This window comes from Anneissia japonica, unplaced genomic scaffold (assembly GCF_011630105.1).
Source record: "Anneissia japonica isolate Jap-2015-1 unplaced genomic scaffold, ASM1163010v1 scaffold287706_len398110_cov188, whole genome shotgun sequence".
NCBI classification, from domain to species: domain Eukaryota; kingdom Metazoa; phylum Echinodermata; class Crinoidea; order Comatulida; family Comatulidae; genus Anneissia; species Anneissia japonica.
The window spans coordinates 60,137-82,438 of record NW_022756069.1 but is presented as its reverse complement, the minus strand read 5'-3'; the positions used below and the strand labels follow the sequence as shown (position 1 = coordinate 82,438).

The 22,302-nt window shown below is 32.4% G+C and overlaps 1 protein-coding gene across 7 annotated transcripts in view; it reads left to right on the top strand.

Moving 5' to 3' along the window:
• LOC117123845 (high affinity cAMP-specific 3',5'-cyclic phosphodiesterase 7A-like) overlaps positions 1-22,302 on the top strand; it is a 63,852-nt gene that overhangs the window by 12,716 nt on the left and 28,834 nt on the right. For 2 of the 7 annotated variants that reach the window (XM_033269870.1, XM_033269876.1), the window contains exons 2-3: positions 19,594-19,654; positions 22,195-22,302. In XM_033269870.1, the coding sequence (XP_033125761.1) occupies positions 19,594-19,654; positions 22,195-22,302 (169 nt within the window). The other 5 variants (XM_033269873.1, XM_033269871.1, XM_033269872.1 and 2 more) reach the window with 5 other exon arrangements.

The window sequence follows — 22,302 nt, the reverse complement described above, 5'->3', positions numbered from 1 at the left end:
CGTAAATACTTGTTTTACAATTAGAAACACAGTTTGGGAGGTTGTTTATGTAAAGTATAAATATTAATGGTCCAAGAATTGAACCTTGTGGTATCCCACAAGTGCTACGGCAGCGTTCAGAAGTCACTCCGTTTATTTTAGTTACGTGTGTTCGGTTTTGCAGAACATTTTTAAACCATTTTATTACATGTGGATGAAGATTAAAGTTGTGTAGCTTATTAATTAAACGATCATGGTCAACAGTGTCAAGCTTTTTTGAGATCTAACATTACTAATCCTGTAAGATTACCTTTATCAATCGCGTCAATCCAATCTTCATTAATGTTTAACAGAGCGGAAGTAGTTGAGAAATTTGGTCGGAATCCTGATTGCTGTTCATAAATTAGAGGGTCAATGAAAGGATATATCTGATCAAAAACAGTGCGTTCAAGAAGTTTAGATAAAATGGGCAAAATAGACACTGGACGATAATTGCATGATTCTTTGCGATCAACATTTTTAAAAATTGGACATATCCTTGCATTTTTCCACAGGTTAGGGAAAGTTCCAGTTTTTAATGACATATTTATTAGGAGCTGTAATTGAATTAATTGCAAGTTTTATTAATTTAGCAGGGATTTCATCCTCACCTGTGGCTTTTTTAAAGGAAAGTTTATTTATTTGCTCATAAATGTACTGGCATTCAACTTTAAGTTGTTGATGCTTGTAAAATAGATGATAATTTCAAAATGACAATAGTCAACTTTATAAAAAGTACATACTCATTATGGATTGGAAGGGGCAGGAGAGTTATAGAAAGGGGTGTTTTCCTCATTCTTTTTACAGACCAATGTCGTTTATGGCACTATCGAAATGCATCATCGGAGGTCATGAAGTTTTAAGTGGTTAAATAAATTGTAATTCTCATAGTTTTGTTTTTCTTATATCATCATCATTATCTTCATCATCTCTATTGTTGTCATCGTCGTCTTCATCCTCATCTCCATCAACATTTTTAAATAATTAAATACTAAATACTGTACTATACATTTGACATGTTATACTATTAAAGTACACTGTAGTTTACAATAACACATCAATCTATATTATTAAATCAGATAGAATCAAATCTAATTAAGTCTACATACAGTATGATTTCTTGTTTTCATGATAAACTTCATTCTGAATATGTGTCATCAAACCTTGGCCTAATACCCTCTTGGGCTTACAGTGGGTTGGTAAAATTCATAGAAAGGGAATTAACAGTCTCATAAATTGTGGGTTGGGGTTGACTGACTACAGAATTTTTTTTTTTTTTTGCATATCCTCCTACTACTACTACTACTACTACACTTCTTTTTTTTTTTATAAGAACACATTTTATAAGAACACTGAGGCTGAAATTGCTTAAAAATTAAGAACAAAATAAGAACAAATTGAGGCCGAGTTCAACAACTGGGGCTTTTTTTTGTGTGGCCATTTTTTGCTGGGCCTTTCATTCAGGGGCCATTTTTTGCAGGGCCGCTTTCACCTCCCAGTCCAGTGTATACTGCTGTACAATAATAATTTTCCATGTTTGAAAAGTGTGTAAAATAAGAACAAAATAAGAACATTTTGAGCTTGAAATTGGCCAAAAAATAAGAACACTGAGCCTGGCAAAATTTTACTGGTTCTTATAAAAAAAAACAAAAGTGTACTACTATTGTATAGACTGAACATTTGAGGCATGTTGTTGCCAAAATTGAAATTCAAGTTATTGGTACTTTCAGATACCCGAGTAGGCCTATGTGATCTTTAAAATGTGGGGTCATTCATTGAAATTGGACATTTTAAGCTTAAGATTTGGAATGTGATTCAAGTACAGCACTCTTAGAGTCGAGATAAACATGATTTTGAGTAATTGCCTTCCAAAGTTGTTTGTGCATACATTGTTTTAATAGAATTACTATCCAAATAACGCTAAATAAACGATTTGTTGACCATTCCAAGAACTAATACTTTGGGAAATGATTAATAAAACATTAAATTGTTGATCTATAGTGGGAAAAAAATTTGGATTTTTAGGAATTTTTTGAGCTCCCATATTTTATAGCTCATTTACTCAATACTAGCCTGTGCGACAACTTAACCTTTTTGCCACGACATGTCTCATTTTTGAAAGGGAATTAATTACAAAAATTAAAAAGGTTTTATAGACGAGGAAGGACATACTGTACAGTGCAACAACCTCTGGTCTCATTTTATCAGATTACTGTTAGGGCCCGTTCAGATGAGTAAAATTTTACCGGCACTTCTTTAAAGGATATTTCAATTACACGCTGCCTCCCAATATTCCAATGGGTACTGTTTAGGTACAGTAGATTGGATATAGTAGCATTGGATTTTTTACTTAATTTTATTGTATAAATAATCTCTTGAATATGAGTCAGTAAAACTATGTCTATCCTGTATTTAATATGTGATTCACACAGGCTCACAGTAGAGTATTACTCATGGAGTTCTGTCTCTTTGTGTTTTATTGGATTAATTGGCAAAAACTTTTTTTTTTACCTAGGGGATGGGGGTACAAGTGGCAATGGATGTGGGGTTTCCTTAGCAATCGGGTATCCAGACTACTACTGTATTACTCTGGCCTTTTGTTCTCACTTTATGAGGAAATTATTTTTTTGCTGCTACTCTGGTGGTGACATAGGGAGAGACACTTTCTGCTGCGAACCTCCCTCCTTCCCCCCCCCCTCCCGATCAAGAATAAATCTACATGTATGTGTATGAATTGCGTTGTAAGTTCTGTGCATCTCTGTTACATTACAGTACTGTACATTGGGTTTATTGCAAAATTTGTATATTTATTTGTGCAATTATCTCTGAAAGTAGCGGTGCATCATTCAGTGTAGATGTTACTGTAGAAGTGAATTATTAATAGTGTGTTGGATATTTTGAAATTGTATGCATGTGTCAGCTGTATGTGGGTGTCTGGTGTATTTACAATCACATGTGGATGTATAGGGTGTACAATGCAGAGGCAATGTGGTGTCTGTTGTTTGTGGCAGTCTCGGCATTAATTATCGTATCTGTGCGAAGAACCAGTATTTGTGTGGATGTGTGTACAGTGGGTGAAAGTCTTGGTTTTTTAGGAAAATCCTAAATGTTAGAGAGTAATCATCAATGGGCAATTCTCCTGTACAGAAGTACTGTAAGTATTGTGTGGATGTGTAGTGATTGTTCTTGGCAGATGTCAGACAGTATGTCTGTGTGGATGTGTGCTACGTGGCTGTCTCAGCCCATAAGGTGTACTGTAGATATATGCTCACTGTATGTGGGGGTGTACAGTTAGGGTACATTACTGTATGTGGATATGTGGTTACTATGTGGTGTCTCAGTCTATAAGGTGTGTGTGGATGTGTGGGTGTGTAAAGTGCAAGGGTATGTGGATGTGTCTACTGTACATAATAAGCAATTAGTAGAGCTCCGCATAGTACACTGTAGGAAGATTATTATATGAAGGTTAGACTTAATGCTTGAAAAAATTTCCTAAGGGCCTGCAAGGCCCAAAGGAAATTTTTGAATGCATTAAATCTAACCTAAGTATAATAATTTTCCATTTAGTGTATGATGCATGCTCTACAAATTGCTTTATAAGTCAATCGCCATCTTTTAATTTTAGTTTTTTATAACCAACTGTTGTAGCAGTCATCGGTTGCTATAGTGATATGATCAGTATACGTACTTGTGCGTATTTACATTTAGCTGTGCGTATACTGATTTTTGCTCCTGCAGTACGCGTTTAACTACACATCAGCAGTACATTATGGATACGATGATTAACTATTATGTTAAAAAGAACTTGTTTATAATGCTATTTTGATAGACTTTCATCAAAGAAATAAGCATTTCAGCATTCGAGAGAGAATACAGCCACTGGCGTCCTTTTTGGTTGGTGCATGCAGACAGGAATTATTGCACGATAATTTCATAACTAGGCTAGGCTACGGCCTAGTAGGCCTAATAGCTAGTTGTAGGAGGACGCCCGGGCGGCCTCCTGTCTGGCCGTAGGCCTACATCTATATTTGTTCCTTGAGTCTTTAAAATAGGTCTAGAATATTCCTATTAAATGTTCAGTTTGTTGTGTTTATGAGGGTCCATTGATTCAATGAATTCCTTAATTGTTCATACTTAATATTAAATTTGAAATAACTTTCTTCGGGTTCTAATTAAGCTTGTTTTACGAAAGTAATTTTCAATTACAATTCAATTTTTATCGCGGTGCGCGATGTATTCACGGTGATGAAAAAATGAGGAATTTTTTTTTGCATACGAACCTAAAAAAAAATCAAGCCAAGCCGTCCACTAATATAAAAATTAGTGGGTGCTGGGAAATAGGCAAATAACATTGGGAGTTACAATGATGACGTCACGATTGATATAATGGTCTTAAGTACTGTACACATGTAAAATTTGGTGTGTGTGTGTGTTTGCAGAAGTTTTGATATATTGGTAGGTGTGAATGTGTCTACAGTATGTGGGAGACCTGGTGGGTGGTACATGTGGATTTGTCTACTAAATAGAATACAAATATTCTTTTATTCATCCACTATAAATAATATATGAACAAAATCAATCAATAAGATAATGAGCTTGTTTGGCAGAATTCCAACTATAAAAATATTAACATAATAGATTTATTTATCGTACAACAAGTGTTACTCTGAATAATAAAAAGAGAGGCCATGATTCAATAAAGGCCTCCCTCTCATTACTTGGAGTGACGTTCGTTCTATATAATTTCAACATAATCAGTGCATCTGTTAAATTTATGTATTATTTTTATTGATTCACTACATGATTAATGGAATGATAGATCACCTGATTGATTAAAGAATTGATTGATAAATTAATTATTGGAATAATGAATTAATTGATTTTCTGATAAATTGATTGATTAAACAAAGTATTTGATATATTGATTGATATTAACTCTTGTACAGTTTGCTCTGCATGTAGCATAATTGGTAAAAAAAACAAGAATTTTAGTTTGTTATTATTTTTGTTTAGTTTCTGCTTTATGCATGCACTTTACTTTCAAATTATTATGAATAAACAAAACTGAAAATGAAATTATCAAGAGAACTGTTTGTGTGTGACCTTGTCTGTCTTACCTATTGAGGCTAGCCTGTAGGCCGCAAAAATTGAATCATCAAGCATCAAGTTCACATCAAAAAAGAAATAAAGTAAAATGCTCTGTATGATTAATTTCTTAAGACAGATTATCAAATATCAAAACATTTATGGGATCTGTTGAAGGAGATTAGAAAATAATCCCTATTGAAGCTATAATATTTCATGTTTTCCCCATGAATATTTCAACCTTTGTATTGAAAACCTTGGTTGGAATTAATCTTCTAGTGACTTAGATTAAGAGGATAAAGTTCCTTTTCAAAATCATGTTTAGAACCTTGATATTGTTTTAAAATCAAACAAACTAATCCTAATCTAGCTGGTTATTTTTACAGTAAAATCTCCCAATTATGAACCTCCCAATTATGAACCTCCCAATTACAAACTCTTGATTTTATGAACTCGATTTGCAGCCATGACATCATTAATAACGATCGTCTTAACTACAAAAACACTTAAAATTGTATTTAAAAATCCTCGTAAATAATAAAAAATGTTACATCAGCTAAGAAAGGAAATATTTCATCAATAAATTGACATAAATCTTCCTTTAAAGCAAGTACTATCAATGGTTTTCAGCTGAGATATATTCAGTTTTAAGCTGTGTATATTTGTTCAGGAGGATTTAGTGTGGTGCTTATAGCAGGGCATATAGTATTTGAGAGCGGTGTTTATTGCAACTTATTGTATCGATAAAGTTACCATGTACTGTAAATATTCCTACCTGTATCTTACTACACATGTTGCAATATTATTTATTCTTTGGGAAATTGGTTATTTAATAGTATTGGGTGATGCAGAACATCAAAAGCATATTGGGTGTGTACGCTAGATTTGTCGCTGAATGTTTAATTAAAAATATATTATGTTAATTAAAAGTATAATGCTACGATGCTTATACAGTATTTACGCTGATATTTAGGCTGATATAAAAAAAAGTCAAGTTTGGTACTTTGTTTTTTCAAGCGTGGCCTCTGCGGTGTCAGCGCAGCTCCAAGGGGCATAGGACTTTACATCAGGGAAAAGTCAAGCATTTTAACAGTCTAAGAATGCTATTTCCAGACATCTGCATGTGCTATACTTAAAACTCATTATGTCCTGCTATACTGGGCCTGAGGTGGGTTTAGACCCTCCATAAGGGACCATTGACTCGTCGCCACTGAAAAGTGGCACTTAGTTTCTTTACGGTAGTCTCTAAAGTGCTACATTTTGATCAATATACTACAAGATTTTGTAGCTTACAGCTATTCACAGTATTACATTTATACCTCAATTAGTACAGTATACCGATGATTAATACATTGAATAAGAAGTGTATGTTAAATATTGAATTTGTTACTTTTATACAATGAAATGCTAAGGCTAGGCTAAGCCTACAGTACTATAGCTACCTAAAATATTGCAATACATTGTAAGTAGACTATACCCAAAACCATACCTTACATTTATTTTCATGATTAAACATTATTTGTAATATTTGTAACATATAAGATCATAAAAATTAAGGTGTTTAAGTAATCAACCACAGTAGATCCTGTAAGAATTTCAGAAAATAGCAAAATTAAATGCAATTTACATTTACTCATTTTTTTTCATTGTTTTTACTTTCATTTTTTATTTTTAATTATCAGAACCAAAAGTAAAACATACTTTACAGATATTCAGGTACCGAGGCTATTTTCTGTCAAAACTGAAAATTACTTTTTTTGGCGACACTGTGCCGTGCTTCTTAGCCCCGAGTCTCTATTTTTGTATTTCTTGGCAGTAATAGTCTCGAGTTTAGTAAAAAAGAAAGCTGTCTGTTATGGAGGTTACTCTTTTCAGGCCATGCTTAATGTGGGTACATAGGGAATTATTATGCGTACAGAGTCATTCTGTGAAGGATTTTGGTGAAACTGTACTTGTACAGAACTCATATGGTATTCGTAGCCAATTCGTGGCCTTCTCCCTCTTCCCCAGAAGTCTACATAATAAACTTTGCACGTGTTTTATTCTCTAATGAAAATGATGAAAAAAATTAGATTATCCCCCTCTCACCCCCCAAGTTAATTACTAGTATTATTTCTACATTTGATAGACAGGTCTGAGTTAAATGTCGTTTATCTTTTCTTTTTGCAAATTATTGAGAAAGAAAAATCCTGATGTGTTTTAGAACTTTTAAATCAGTTTGACATAAGTGAATGAAACAAATCGCTCAGTAGTAGTTTTCTAGATCCCTCTAAAGTGTTTCTAGAAAGAGAATACTCCCAAGTTTATTTTTATTCTATTTCGTGATCAGATCCATGTCATGTGTAAACATTTCTCATCATACTGTAGACATGTACAGTTTACTTACACTTTCGGAAAAAAAAGTTTTCTTAGACACAGTTGTGTATTGAAAATTGTTGAGGCTATCCCTTATGTTTGTTGCTGTTGCCTCTTTTCCTATGTGTTTTTGGGTTTGCTGCTGTGTATGGCCTTGTTTGTAGCCTGACCTACTGAGGCTTATTCCACTGATCCCAGGGGATAGAAGTTGAGCCAATCTGTCATGGTATAGCAGTTTTGCAAATCTCCAACCTAGATGAAATTCCTGCGCCTTCATATCTTACTAGGCTGTCAAAGAGTTCACTCTGTTCTTCAAGTCGCTGAAGATAAAGCAGCTCACAGTGGAGATAAATTCCACTTTCTATAAAATTGTTTTGTGTGCGAAGGAGCTAATAACTGTGTAATACCATGTCAATTTTAGTGGAATTTATCTTGGTAAGTACGGTTTAAATAAACTATTCTGATTTAATGGTTGCATCTTCATTTTAGTTTTAGGTGTAAGCTTAAACAGAAGGACTGCCACCATGCCACAAGTGCACATCATCAGTAGCAAATGATGGTATAACTCAGGGTTTTTAAAAACATTTTATAATTTTCGAAGCAACAAACTAGTTCAAAATTTACTGACAGAAACATTTAATGTTTTGTTGGTTATGCGCTAAGAATTTTGATAAGTTTGTCTAAGGTTGTAATATTTAATGCTAATGATTGAAAATATGTGTTGGAAGAAACTACTTCCAGTACTATAAGATAAATGTAGTGAAACATTTTTATTTTTAAACCATTATTAATATATTATTGTTGTTTATTTATTGACACATTTAGTGTATTTTACAGACCATAAAATTATACCTTATGTAGGGGCAGTCCTAAAAAAAAATCAAGTATGTTTTGTATAAATTATACTGTAATACACTAGGGAATTATTTAAAATTGGTCATTGTATAACGTTAATGTCGTAGGTTTATAGGGTTAGAAAAAGCAGTCTTGAAATATAATTAAATTTTGGTACAAATTGAACATGCCTGTCCTTGATACTATATATGACAATATAAATTTTAATTAAAAATTAATGCAGGAAGAAACCAATATAAAATGCAGTTGATTTTTTTGAGTACCATTAGACTTATGTTTATAAGAACGAGTAAAATTTTGCCCAGGCTCAGTGTTCTTATTTTTTGCCAATTTCAGGCTCAAAATATTCTTATTTTGTTCTTTAATATTTTATACAATTTTCAAAATTGTTATTGTACAGCAGTGTATTATTACTGTACTTAGAAGATATTATGTATACATAGTCACCTACTGCACATAAGTTGAGTAATCTCAGCCTCAGTGTTCTTATAAAATATGTTAAAAAAACAAAAGTGTACTACAGTATTATTCAAAATTCTGATCCTTATCGATTTACAGTACCTATTAATTATTGATTTTTCAGAGAATCATTTTTAATATTAAATAATAATAATTATCAATAACAGGATACTGTGATCTATATAAATGAGCAGGAGAACAATATAAAAACAATTAATTTTAGTGCCTAGGCTAAGGAAAAGTAAATATTGTGTTACTATTTCCTTTTAGGAGGCTGCTAAATTTTTTGTCTGTTAACATTAAAGCACATTCACATTCAAAAAGAATGAATTTGTGTACTGTATATCCGTATAATTTTTTTTAATTGAAATTTGTTGCAGGTCTGTTTTACATTGTCAGCCAAACTATTATTAAATTCTCCAGTAAAAATTTGTTTTTTTTGGGGTTTCTTTTGCCGATTTACCCTCAACATGTTCTTATTTTGTTCTTATTGTACAAAATTTTTGAAAGACAGAAAATTATTTTGGTACAGCAGTACAGTATGCCCAACTTTACTGAAATGCATCATAGAGGGTATTACATAGTCACTAATGGTACAGATAATAATGATTTGACAGTATACCTTTTTAAACATTAATGCTGTATGTGACTAGCTTGATTTGTTGGTTTTTCTAGTGTTTTTAATTAAAAACCTCATTAAACATTTTTCTCATCCTCAATTTGGTATTATTGTTTTTTTAAGCAATTCATCCTCAGTTTTCTTATAAAAAACAGAAGTTTAGGCCTAGCCTATGGTTTAAACTGCCCTTACCAGCTTCCTAAACATCCACCAGGGATTATAACCGGAAGTTTGAAGAGAGTGAAGTATTGTTTTATTTTATAGTTTTAATTTAAATTATATTGTGTTCGGCCCAGTGCTAGGAGTTCATTCTTGGAGCTTGGGTTCGATTTGATATTTGTCAGTCTTAATACTTTAATCGGTCTACGATAATAATATTTATTTCTCTATTTAAATAATAATGCAATAAAAAAAATAATATAAATATAGCATGATGCACATTGCATACTGTACCACACATGGCAAAATTACTCTGTACTAAACAAGGACCTCTACCAATTTTTTATTTACTTTTCAAAAATGTTGAATGAGAAACATATATGTATTTTGGAGTGGCCTGTATGCTTCTCAACAGTTATCTGTGGTTGTATAGTGACGTGAATCACATCCTCAATCATACAATGACGTGGGAGTACAAGGAATTTAGTACAGTAGTAGTAGTCAGTGCTACAGTAGAACAGCCAATGTGTGATGCATACATTCTGATAATATGGTTTGTGTAGAACAGACAATACAATAGTATAGACTCTTCTTCCGACAGTCTCAGCTACCCTTCCATTGCTGACAACTCATGGTTAATTTGGAGATAGTTCCTGTGAGTAAAAACGATGGATTTATGATTTGTAAATGTAGCTATTTTATTTTTTAAGTAAATAGATCTAATGTGTATATCAGTATATTTATTCAGTCCTGTTTTGAACGGTTCCAAGTGACATGACAGAACAGTTGATTTGATGACCAACTGATTGGTTGATTGATGAATTCATAGATTTATGTACTAATACATGTCCTCCCCTCTTGTGTCCTTATGATTTCTTCCACCTCTTAAAATATGCATTAATTATTTTGTTGCTTCATATTCCAAGATAGACTAATTAGATATTGAAGCAACAAATGAGTGTATCTACTTTAGATTATTTGAAATTTCAAAATAAATGTATGTAAGCCACTGCCATTACTGTAGCAATTTGTTGAAAAATATTCTAAAACTGCTGAACTACCATTTTTTTGTTTAAAAAAGTCATATTTTTTATGCTGCTACCATAAGTGAGGAATTTGAATTTTTATTCTAAAAGTGAATGTTTTTGTGATCCTTGTATCAAATCTAATTTATGTGGTGATTAGACAAAGATCTCTATGATCAGGATATTAGCAAAAAAGGGGAAGTACCTGTATGCATACTGTTGGAAAACAAAATTGACAATAGAATTATATAATGAATTCATCTATCAAACTTACAGCATAGTACAGTACACTTTGTATTGCAGTTTCCTGTGTTTGTTACATAGTTACAAACATTGTAGCTTTGCATAGTTAAAATTCTCTTTATCATTATTATACTGAATACTATATATATATATATATTATTATTAAAAATATTAATCTTTTTTTTTTTGTATCACAGTTCTAGATAAACCTACAATTGCATCATTTTAGTGAAGCATTAGAGGATGCACATTTTCACTCCTCCTGCCATTAAAAAACTGAATTGTTTGAAATTGTTATAACAAGCTGAAACATAATGTGAAAACACATTGATTTTTAAGACTATAATCTAAACTGAAAATATCAAATTGAATTTTCTTGACATGTGACCAAAGAAACACCAGGTAATTGGTTGTTCTTCAAGGCGCTTTCCATGCCCGTGGTCATTAGACAGTTAATCAATGTTGCGTCCGTGATTAATCACCGGTGACTTTGCTTCAGGGTGCAGGAATATCCGTAGTAAGACGAGTGATACATCCATCTGTGGACATACCTCAAAGAATATGAATCAATAATTTACCAGAAGTACATAATTAAAAAGCATATGGAGACATGCTTAACTCTTGTAGAACTTTTAAATGCAGAATAGACACAAAGCTATTGCGATATCCAAGTAGCCAAAATAGACTCACAAAGTTTATTATTAACTTTTTGTTCCCACATTAAACAGAATGTGTTAGAGAGTAAATCTTTTTTTTCAAGTGATTTAGAATTTCTATATACATTAAATAGTAGATTGAAAGCATAATTATAAAATTTTAGATGATAAAAAATAGTTGTTAGAGAGTAGTAAGCCTGAGTCTACGAAAATTGCCAAAATCTTTCAGTTTCTTTATTTTTAAACAAGGAGATTTGAAATTTGTAAATATAAGAATCAGGGTTTAAGCTGGCCAAAAACAATATTTAGCATTTTGGCTAATTAGTTATGAAAATAATTAGCTAAATAAAGAATTAATGATAATTTTTGTTCCATTAGCTTTTTAACTAATTCTAAATGAAAATATTTAGCAAAATTCAGCTTTTATTAGGGTTTGGCTATTTGGCTAATGACAGCTTAAACACTGAATATAGTAGTACATGTAGATTGAAAGATGATACATTATGAAATTATTTTGTACAGTATATAAATGACATTTTATTTTAATCTTTATTTTGTTGAAACATTGATAATAGTGTAATAAAACAGATTTGGAAAATAAAATTCAACTAAAAATGAACATGATAGAATAATTTTCTCAAAAGTGAAGAAGTTCGATGTCATGAAACTTTTTATTAAAATTTTTAATGCTAAATAAGACAATTTAAAATTCAGAGAGAAAAAAAACGATTAAAATTAATATTAAAACGAAGACTGAGAATCATTTGCATGTACAATATTAAATTCCTAGATCCTTTACTTCCCTCTGTACTGACCGCTCAGGATGATTTGTCTGGGACCTATTGTGCTACTGCATTAAAAAGGTCACTGCTGGCTTAGAAAAAAGCCATGAACCATATACCAGCAATTATGATATTTGTTCATTGAATTACTCCAGTTGAGGAGCAATTAGAAATGAGTTCAAAGTCTGTGGTTATCAACCTGTCAGTGCTATGGTGTATTGTTAATTGTTGTTAATGTTATTGATAAAAAAAAAATGTCATTCTGTTCCCATTACTGTACAGTGTAGGCTATAGTACTAAACTTTGTAAATCATACATTTAAATACTATGTGAAGTCTATGGGCCCATACTTAATGTATGGCTTCACCTTGTCTTGTAAGCCATTAAAGTCATGATCTTTAACTTTGCAAGTCGCGTGCAGTTTTATATTAGGCACTATACGCAAGAGGACGTGGAGCTGTTGACAACGGGAATTCGGGTTAAGTGTTTACTGTGGTCTTCACGTTCTGATGAGCACAAAATGACCGTCCACCTGTCTTCCTGTCCTGTTGCATAAAGTGCCTATTGTGTAAAGTCATGTGGTCCCATGTACTGTACTGTAGGCTTCGTGGTGTCCTTTAGGCCATAAATGCCATATGGTCTTGAACTTTACAGCTCGTATATGGTTGTCTATAGTGTGTAAAGTCATGTGGTCTTATTTATTGTATGTTTCCTACAGTATCTGTGTGCTTATTGTTTGACTGCTGTATTTGTGTGAACAGCAGTTGGCAACAATTTCCTCTGTATTTATGCACGACAAAATGTGCAACTAGTGGATAGAATTGGGCAGTTTGACTTTCGCTTTAAAATACTTAGAATCAGCACAAATTGACCGATAAATTATACTTAGCATATTATCTAAAATTTGACTTAAAGAGAAAATTGACTTCTATGCAGTTTATGTGTAATTAGTACGTTACAGAAAATGAGGACTTGTTATATACTTGCTCAAATTCTCTTACTTTTGCAAAGTTGACAATGTACAGTCAAGTGATGTAACATACATTTTTTATTGTTTTTGTCAAAATAAGCCAATCGCTTTATTGAATACTCATTATGTACCTAGAGGATTAATTTCATAATCTTCAAGATTTTTTTCAATACAGTTGTTTTCTTCCTCCCATAAAATGAAATATAAATAATATTTTCCCCCTAATCCAATGTTCTTCAGACATAAAACAAATATTATGCCAAAGATTAGTATGTTATCATTGTGATATAATTTTTAATAAGAATACATTCTAACATTCCAAACCATAAACAGAGATTCTTAGGGAAAAACAGTGTGGGAAGTTGGATTCTATACTTCCTGTAAATTCTTTAACTAGCATAAGAGAAATTAGGTCACAAATACAAACGAGCTTATGTAAGGTACTATATACAACACAACTTGCACTTAGTACACACACAAATAAACATGCTAAAATTGTAGTACATAAGTTTTAGTTTTTTTTTTAAACATCTCTTCTGCATCAGTTGTAAATTGATAGCTCATACTGTATTGAAGTATTGCTCTCACCAGTCTGTGAGTGTCATGGTAACATAAAAAATGATGTTTAGAATGCTCCCTCTTCCATGACATTTGACAAATGGCCTAACCCTTGACGTTGAGCGTGTGATGGTTTACAGAAGGCTTTAGAAAAGTATTTTGTTAGTATCAGCACATGCCAAAATACTTTTATTAACCCCGCTTTTCCATCCTTAAAATCTACTCTTATTATTTTGAGTTTAGCAAGTTATCACCCAGCCATCCTTAAAATGTTTATTACCCACCTTTAGTTTTCTACAGCTATAACCCTAAGTCAGATCTTCCCATAAATTTTCAAATGCAAATTTCATGAGGCAGAAATTACCATAAAAACTAAACAAAATACCATATGCCCTATTTGTTTTCACCCCTCTAAATGTTACCTGCAATTTTACTGGGGAGAGCATGCCCTAATCCCCATGGCGTGACCGCCTCCTTCCCACTGTATGCAAAGTGAGTTGCATTAGATATTAAATTGACCCCTCACGTTAATCAAGCTGGTTTACGGATCTTAAATATTTGTACACAGTTAGCATGATAGCATGTGCACATAATCATTTTACAATTCAGACTTTTGAACTGCCTTTAATTTCTTAGCCTCATCTTTATCTATGGTACAGTAATTAAGAATAATGATGATGATGATTACACTCTATTATGTGTGATTGGATTTGAGATGGGGTTCATTTGTGAGCAAAGGTTCATGAACTTTTTGCATATTGTGCAAAACATAATCATTGAATTGAATCCTTCTTGCAATAGGGTATCAGCCTTGATAATATTCTTAATTCTCTTTAAGGCCTAATGACTCAAGTTTAATCTTCATAGAAACTACATAATGCAGGGTTAATGTGTTTCTCGTTGAAAGTCATTTTTCAAGGACAATTTTGCTTTTTTATCCTTTTCCATTATTTTCCTTTCGCAAAGTTGTCAACTTACAGGTTTATTTCTAAACCCATTCTGTTGCACCTCGTCTAAACCACAAATTCTGGTGGATTTTGTCTTATAAAAAATCATTTATTGTTTGTAGTGGCCAAGCGGTAAGGCAGGAGGGGAGTCGCTACATTTGAGATCCTTGGTTCTGTTAGTAGAACCACAAATCATGTAGTAGAACCAAGTTTTCTCAGATTAGGACTTAGAGACGAGGTCTAGTGTACACATCTGGTTCGTGTGCTCTTTGGATGAACCCGCCCGTTCGTAGAATAGTGTGACCATAAGCTACTAAGTGCCTATCTACAGGTGCAGTGTTCACTGTCCCACACCTATGCAATTCAACACAACTGAAGTTCCGAATCCGAGTTACAGGTTATTTTTCTACCTACTTGTTTTACCTTACAAAGAATATAATATGGTAACTAATTGCCATTTAATAATCATCATAACAATAAAGGAAAATAATTATATCAATAATAATAATAATAATAATAATAATAAACAAATAAGAAAATTATATTTTAGTCATGTAGGCCTACTGTATAAAAAATAAGAAATAAACGCAGGATAAATATCTTATGTAACAAGTGAGGTTAGATGGATAAAATGTGGCCTACATTAACTTAAGACTAGACCAGAAGTCTAGGCTTAACAAAGTTGTAGGTCTACTATACCCTCATTTTGAACAATTGAACTGTAGGTTGATTTTCCTCATTGTTTGTCTATTCAATAATCTGTCCTTCACAATATATCAGCATTGTCCATCCTTCTGGGGGATTAAGAGTGTTGATTGGTCAAACTGAATAATTTATAACCAATGGGTAACATTGAACAAGAGGCACCACTTTAGGCATACTGATTAGCAAGAGGTGACACTTTGGACAATGTCATTAAGGTACTTTTACTGTTAGGTTTATATCATCTTCACCAGTTAACAGTTATTGGGTCTGTTATTTACTATATTCTGGCTTCAACCTTGACCAGGCTGTATAATCTGCAGGGAAAGAGATTAACACAGTCTGTTGAGTTATAAACCTACTGTAAACAGGGAGGTAACAGAAGTTCCAACTGGGGAGACATTCAGAGTACTGTAGCATAAACCTATTGTCTGTCACACTGGATAATATAGTTTACTGGGGAGACATTCAGAGTACTGTAGCATAAACCTATTGTCTGTCACACTGGATAATATAGTTTACAGATCGCATGCTACTAAAGGTAGTACAGTGTGAGAGAATGTTGAAATTAGTGATTAATCTGTTGCTATGAATACAGTTACTTCTTGTGTAATTACTATACTATATTGTAGACAGTCTTGCCTTTCATTAGTCACTCTTAAAATTGTTTAAATGCAAGGAGAGAGTTTGTGCTGTTCTTATTTGGATTCTATATTTTTGTCATTATCTGAACAAAAAATAGTGTGAGTAAACCTTGTGAGATTTATGTTTCTTTATGATGTTAAAAACATCCATACCTGTGAAACACCGTTGTGGCTTTAATACCTTTTTAGTCAGATGTTGTTTGTGTTACTTTATGTGTTTTTGTTCATTTTTTTTACCATGAGCCTTTGAGAAATCATGATTAATGTAGCTCCAAGAAAGTTGCCTGTGTCTCTGAGAACATAAACCGTAGATTTAGACATAGAAAGCGTAACAGAATCTCAATGGCTCCAAGTTGTCGTATGACCTAGTGCCAAATTGAATGCGTACGCTGACTTGGATACGACATGGGGATTCCATGGTCCATTGAGTGCTGCATGAACTTGGAGGTTCAGCCATAATCGCACCAAGTATAGCAACGAAGCAATAATTGGCTGTAACATGTAACTTTTTCTTTTGAATTTAGAACCGTCAGTGCTTAGAGATACGATCTTTCGTTTAATTGATAGTGCTCTGAGAGAGAACTTTGATAATGACACAGAAAGTGTATTGCGGGATCTAAAATAGAAAGATCATAGGACCTGTCTAGCCCTTTTTTTTATATGCTATTTTTGTATACCTGTAGGTCACAGTTTATAGTTTTTGTAAGTAGAGAAACCCTTCTTTAAGAAACTTAAAAGATTACTGTCATAGAATCTGGAAAACCCTCAAATATTTTTCATTTAAATGGATAATGTATTAATATTTACTTCCATTGAGAAAGATCACAAAAACATACTATGTTTCCTAATGTGTAGATTTTTTAATAGAAAATTTTCTCAGCAAATAAATCATGGTATTATGTTTACAAATTAATTTTAATATATTACAAGATTTGGAATATTTTACTCTATATGAAAAATACAAAGGAAATGAAACTGGAGTTTACCAACACATATAGATGGTAGTACTACTGTACAGTAACTGGTTAAAACTATACAATCTGATCATTGAAACACTGTATATGATTTTTCAAATTGATATAAATGATGGCAATTATTCAAAATGAAGCCAAATCAAATTATCAATAAAAACCCTTTTCAATAAATCATCATCTATCAGTGATATTTTCCCACTTAACTTTGGTCTTCCATGTTGATTCTAACACTGAATAACTTGGGCATTGGTTTTTAAAGTGACATTTAATATGTGACTCATGTATAATCATTCACAAACTGCACAATGAGTGATTTTACTCGTCTGCTTTAATACTGAACCTCAAAGCAGAATGCGGTTAATGCATTTCATTAACTGTACACTGATGAAAGAGAAAACAGGAAATAGGATATTTTTCTATACTACTGTAGGTTTCTACAGTCATAAAAATTGTCTTGAGAAAATGTTTTTCATGCTCGCTTGTCCACGTTGGTCGTATCTGTCATTAATTACTATGGAAGCATGTGGTTCAATGGTTATGCGCCATGGACTTCCAAAAATTGTTTGGATTCGAATCCGATGCTGGTCACATTATTTTGTATAACCTTTCTCAATCTGAAACTGTTCAGTATAAATTAGTTGAAATTACAATACCTAGTGGTAAATTAGATACAGTACAGTATACATTACTAGCTATATTCAGAAATACACTTAAAAGGTGTACACTAGGCACACTGTACTGTATCTCAGTTGGGGTGAGAATGCTTTAAATCCTGCCCAAATGTATTTACGCCAAGCATTGAATTAACCCTTACCCAGACAAGTTAGGGTACTAGTTACCACATCTGCTGATAACTTTGTGAGGTCTCAAATCAACATGTGACCATTCAGAGCTAGTTTTGCAATGTTTTTGTTATTGCTTGGTAACTTGACTGAAAAGCCTCTCATATGTTACGCCGGGGGTACACTCCGCCTAATGTAACTTTATTTATATTCTGGCATCATAACAAGTCTGATCATAGTTTACATGACTAAGAATACCTCCAGAGAGCGATGCTATTATAGGAAATCCTACATAACTTTACACATTCATCCTTTTATGGCTTTTGACAAAATGCTAAACTCTTTGATTGATTGGGTGTGTATAACATTAACAAACAACTCACAACACTGTAGAATACATTTTACTTCGCAGTGTGTGATTACTACAGTACATCATGAAAAGTTGTGTAAACCAAATATGGATTTTTAACATATAATTATGACAATATTGAATAACATCATCGTTAAACGACACAGTACATTTTAAAGTCAATCTAGGAAAAGAAGGCATTATTATAATTTCTTAGAAAAAAAGATAGTAATATTTTTGTCACTTTCTATTGCACGTTATTCGTTTCCGAATCTACTGTACTGATGCCTCTTTCCAGAATCCTTGCACTCTGTTGACAAATTGAATGAGAATTCTACGTAATATACTTAATTTATTTCCTCATTCACAAGTAACTAATATTAGACATGTCTGTATTGTTTTATTTCTTAATTTAGATTTTGATGTGGGTTTCCTGACGTAGTTAGTTCATGCAATTTATGTATAAGCACATGTGTTCACAGGGGTATCAATATAGAAGCATGTCCTTGAAGAACTGTGGTAGTTTTGAACAGTTCGTCAATTTACAGCATTTAAGCAGCAAGGCTTGTGATAAACATTGTTCGCAGATATTAAATACATACTAAATGTATACATATTGTGGTTTAGTATAGTTCTGAGTTACCATCATATTGTGTACATGCATAGGCAACACAAGTGAGTATATTGCCCACTTACGTTTACTGTAATACTCCCAAAACCTAGCCTTGGAAATACGTGGATGGTGTCTGGTAGGGGATGGTTTTCCACCATTGTTGTGGGATTAATGTTTAGCGCCTAAAGGTATATGTGATTCAAAAGGGGCTATAATATTTCACAAAGTCATTTTTCAGGCTCTTTTGATTTTAATTAATCAAAGTTATAAATTTTTGTACATGTATTTGAAATCCAATCTCTATACTAACAGTACAGTAAATGTAGGGTGTTTTTGAACAGATAAAATAGGTACTTGAAGTTTTTTAAATCTTAACGTTTTTGATTCACTTTCTTTCTGTATTTCTTTGTACACCAAGATCTTGTATTTTAAACACAACAATAAATTTGAAGTAAATTATTTCTGCCTCCACCCTCCCACATCCTATCTCCTACTTCCCTCTTTCTCTCACCTTCCACACTTCCTCCCACCTTCAACACTCCCACCTTCCACCACTCTCCAAGAAATTCATGGGTACTATTTGACTTCACTTCCTTTTTTTTTCAAGCACATAATAATATATACCAGATGTTTTGACCACATTTAAGAAAATTTATCATGCAAAAGTTCTTGATATGAAGATCAGTCAGTCATTAATGTAAAGTTGAACTGATTCAGATTTATTGTATCTATCAACCACATAAAAATACATGAAATTTGTTTTCCTGAGTTGATTATTTTTATGTTTTTGTTTTGCAGAGGCGGGGTGGTATATCGTACGGTAGAGATGATAAAGCTGCCAAGTATGTTCGCATGTTAGGTAAGTTATGATAACTAAAAACAATTGTTCTAAACCTTTAACATGGTCCATGGAAACCTTTAACAAAACCTTTAACATGGACTAGACCAGGGCAGGCCCCAAGGGCCTGCCCCGGTCTACTCTAGGCTTGATGACAATGGTGATACAATTTGTATACAGTAGCTTGTGGTGGTGGAATTAGCATTACTCAGGGCCAGGATTAGGAAGGCTTCTACCATGACCCCCAATTTAGTGAAATTGTATTAATCCTTGCATGTTGATATAAACATCAAGATGTTTATACCATGCAATTGGACAATGTCGCACAACTGTCACATAAAATCATTTCAAATTGATGTATTTGATAGGTATATTAATTGATAATTGCCCATTTATGAGACATAAGCCAAACCTTTCTAACAGTCGTATTTGTAGCCTTTTTTTCATGTGTTAAGTTTACAGTATTCTCAAAATTGAGTACCCTTATAAATCATTCACTGTAGAATACATCCGATACACAATGCCGTCGCCAGCAATTATCCTAGTACGGTTTAAGGCAAGCAGTGGGCATGAATAATTATTTGTTATAACAATATTTGTGTGGATATTTCAAACAATTAGCAGTTTGCCTGAGTTCTGTAATTGTTAGTACAAACAAACCTACAGTAATATTAACATTTAGCAATATAATTATAAAAAGTACTTAGCCCTATTTTCATATGCTATAATTAATAGCTTGAATACAAACTAGAATGTAATAGTGCTTATTTAAAATACATCATACCAGTTTATTAATTACAATTACTGCATTTCTTTGTCATATTTTTTTCAACTTTTATTATTATTACTTTTGTTATTAAAATATTATTTTATACTGTAATTTATTATAAAAATTGTAACTTTGTGTGTTTGTTATGCTGGGTCCTATTTGAGAACAGTGCTTTGTACCAAATAGGCCCCGAGCTAAAAGAAAAATAAAAGAAATAGACCCATTTGGAAACAAGCTTTCAGCCTACAATACTGAATGGCCAATTTTTGATCGTCACTACTGTCGGTAATAATTAATTTCTACGAAAGCCAAAGTCAAACAAAATATTTTTGCGTTACGTAAGTAAGATATTCAAAATGAATTTTTTTGTCACTAATTTGTTGAAAAGCAATCTCTTGATTGATATATATATATATATGTATATATATATGTGTATATATACTGTCTCTTATACACATCTAGATGTGTATAATTTTTTAAAAACCTTTTATTATATATATTTATTTTAATTGGTTCAATATGAAATGCATTAAATGTTTTAATGTTTATGTGAGCATACTCATACCATATCAAATCACACTGATTTATTGATTGGATACATTGAATTTTATACATTTATTGATAAATTAAACAATAATATGGTTACCAACTTTTTAAAAAAAGGGTAAAAAAATTCTCTATTTTAAACATTTGTAAATTTACACTATAATGCTTTTCAATACATTTGGGGTACCACAGGTATGATATTGATTGTGATGACAATAAAGATAATGATGATAGTAATTTTGTTAAATTAAATAAATAATTTTTATTTATCAGGAAATCTGTAAACAAAACAATACATTTACTCAATTCAAAATGGGATACACATTTTTAGTTTTTCAAATTTTCCCTATCAATACATTTTTTACATACTCTCATCTTCCTGTATCATTATAAGGTATTAACATTACATCATCATAAGTTTTCAGAATTAAAAAAAAATTAATGGGAATAATTAATGACTTGCTTGTTATGTTGTATGATAAATAGAAACTCCATTTTATTACTAGATTTAAAGTAAAGGGAAATTCCCTGGAGAAAGTTAGGAAGTGAGCAGTCCTTTAATAAGCTATGAACTACTTTCTCTAAAATGTAAAATGTTAAAGTTGAGGCAATTGGACAATACTCTAGCAACCAGCAGTTTATTGATTATAATCCCTGATCTGTGACTTAAAATGATATAAAATAACACTGTTTATATTGGACTATTTGATGCTATGGTTCTTTTCAGCCCCTGTTGTTGTAGAATGATGTAAACGTGGGGCTACTATAAGCACCTCTGTATGGCACGAAGCACGTCCATAGTTAACAGTACTGTAGTTCATCACAATGATGCTGCGCGTTACTGTATCCCATAGGTTATTTTCCTACCTTTACCTTTTCTGCCTTTAACAGCTGCATCTTGTATTTCACTGCGGTGTTGCGTGATGTGTCTCCACTTTCAACATATCAATTGTACTAACATTTAATTCACTTTTGTGTATCAATGTATCTGAGGAAGTCTGGGTAACAGCACACATTCTACAGTATGTAACAATTTATTTTACGTCAATCTGGTTACAGTATTGTAGAAAGTTTACAAGGAGAAATGTATCCTGGCATTAATCAAAATTTGAATGCAGGGCTGTGCGATTAGAAGGTGTTATTTAAACTGCAATGTATTAATGCATTCTCTATGTAAGGGCATCTTAACCTTTATATAGCTATATTCCTATCTAATTGTAAATTTGTATTCATATTTTTCTAATAGGTGATATAAAAAATTCCATTAATGACATGCAGAATATTGAATTGGGCAGCAGAGTGCCATTGAAACGGAGATACTCTCTGCCAGAACGAGATGTTAAACTTTTACAAG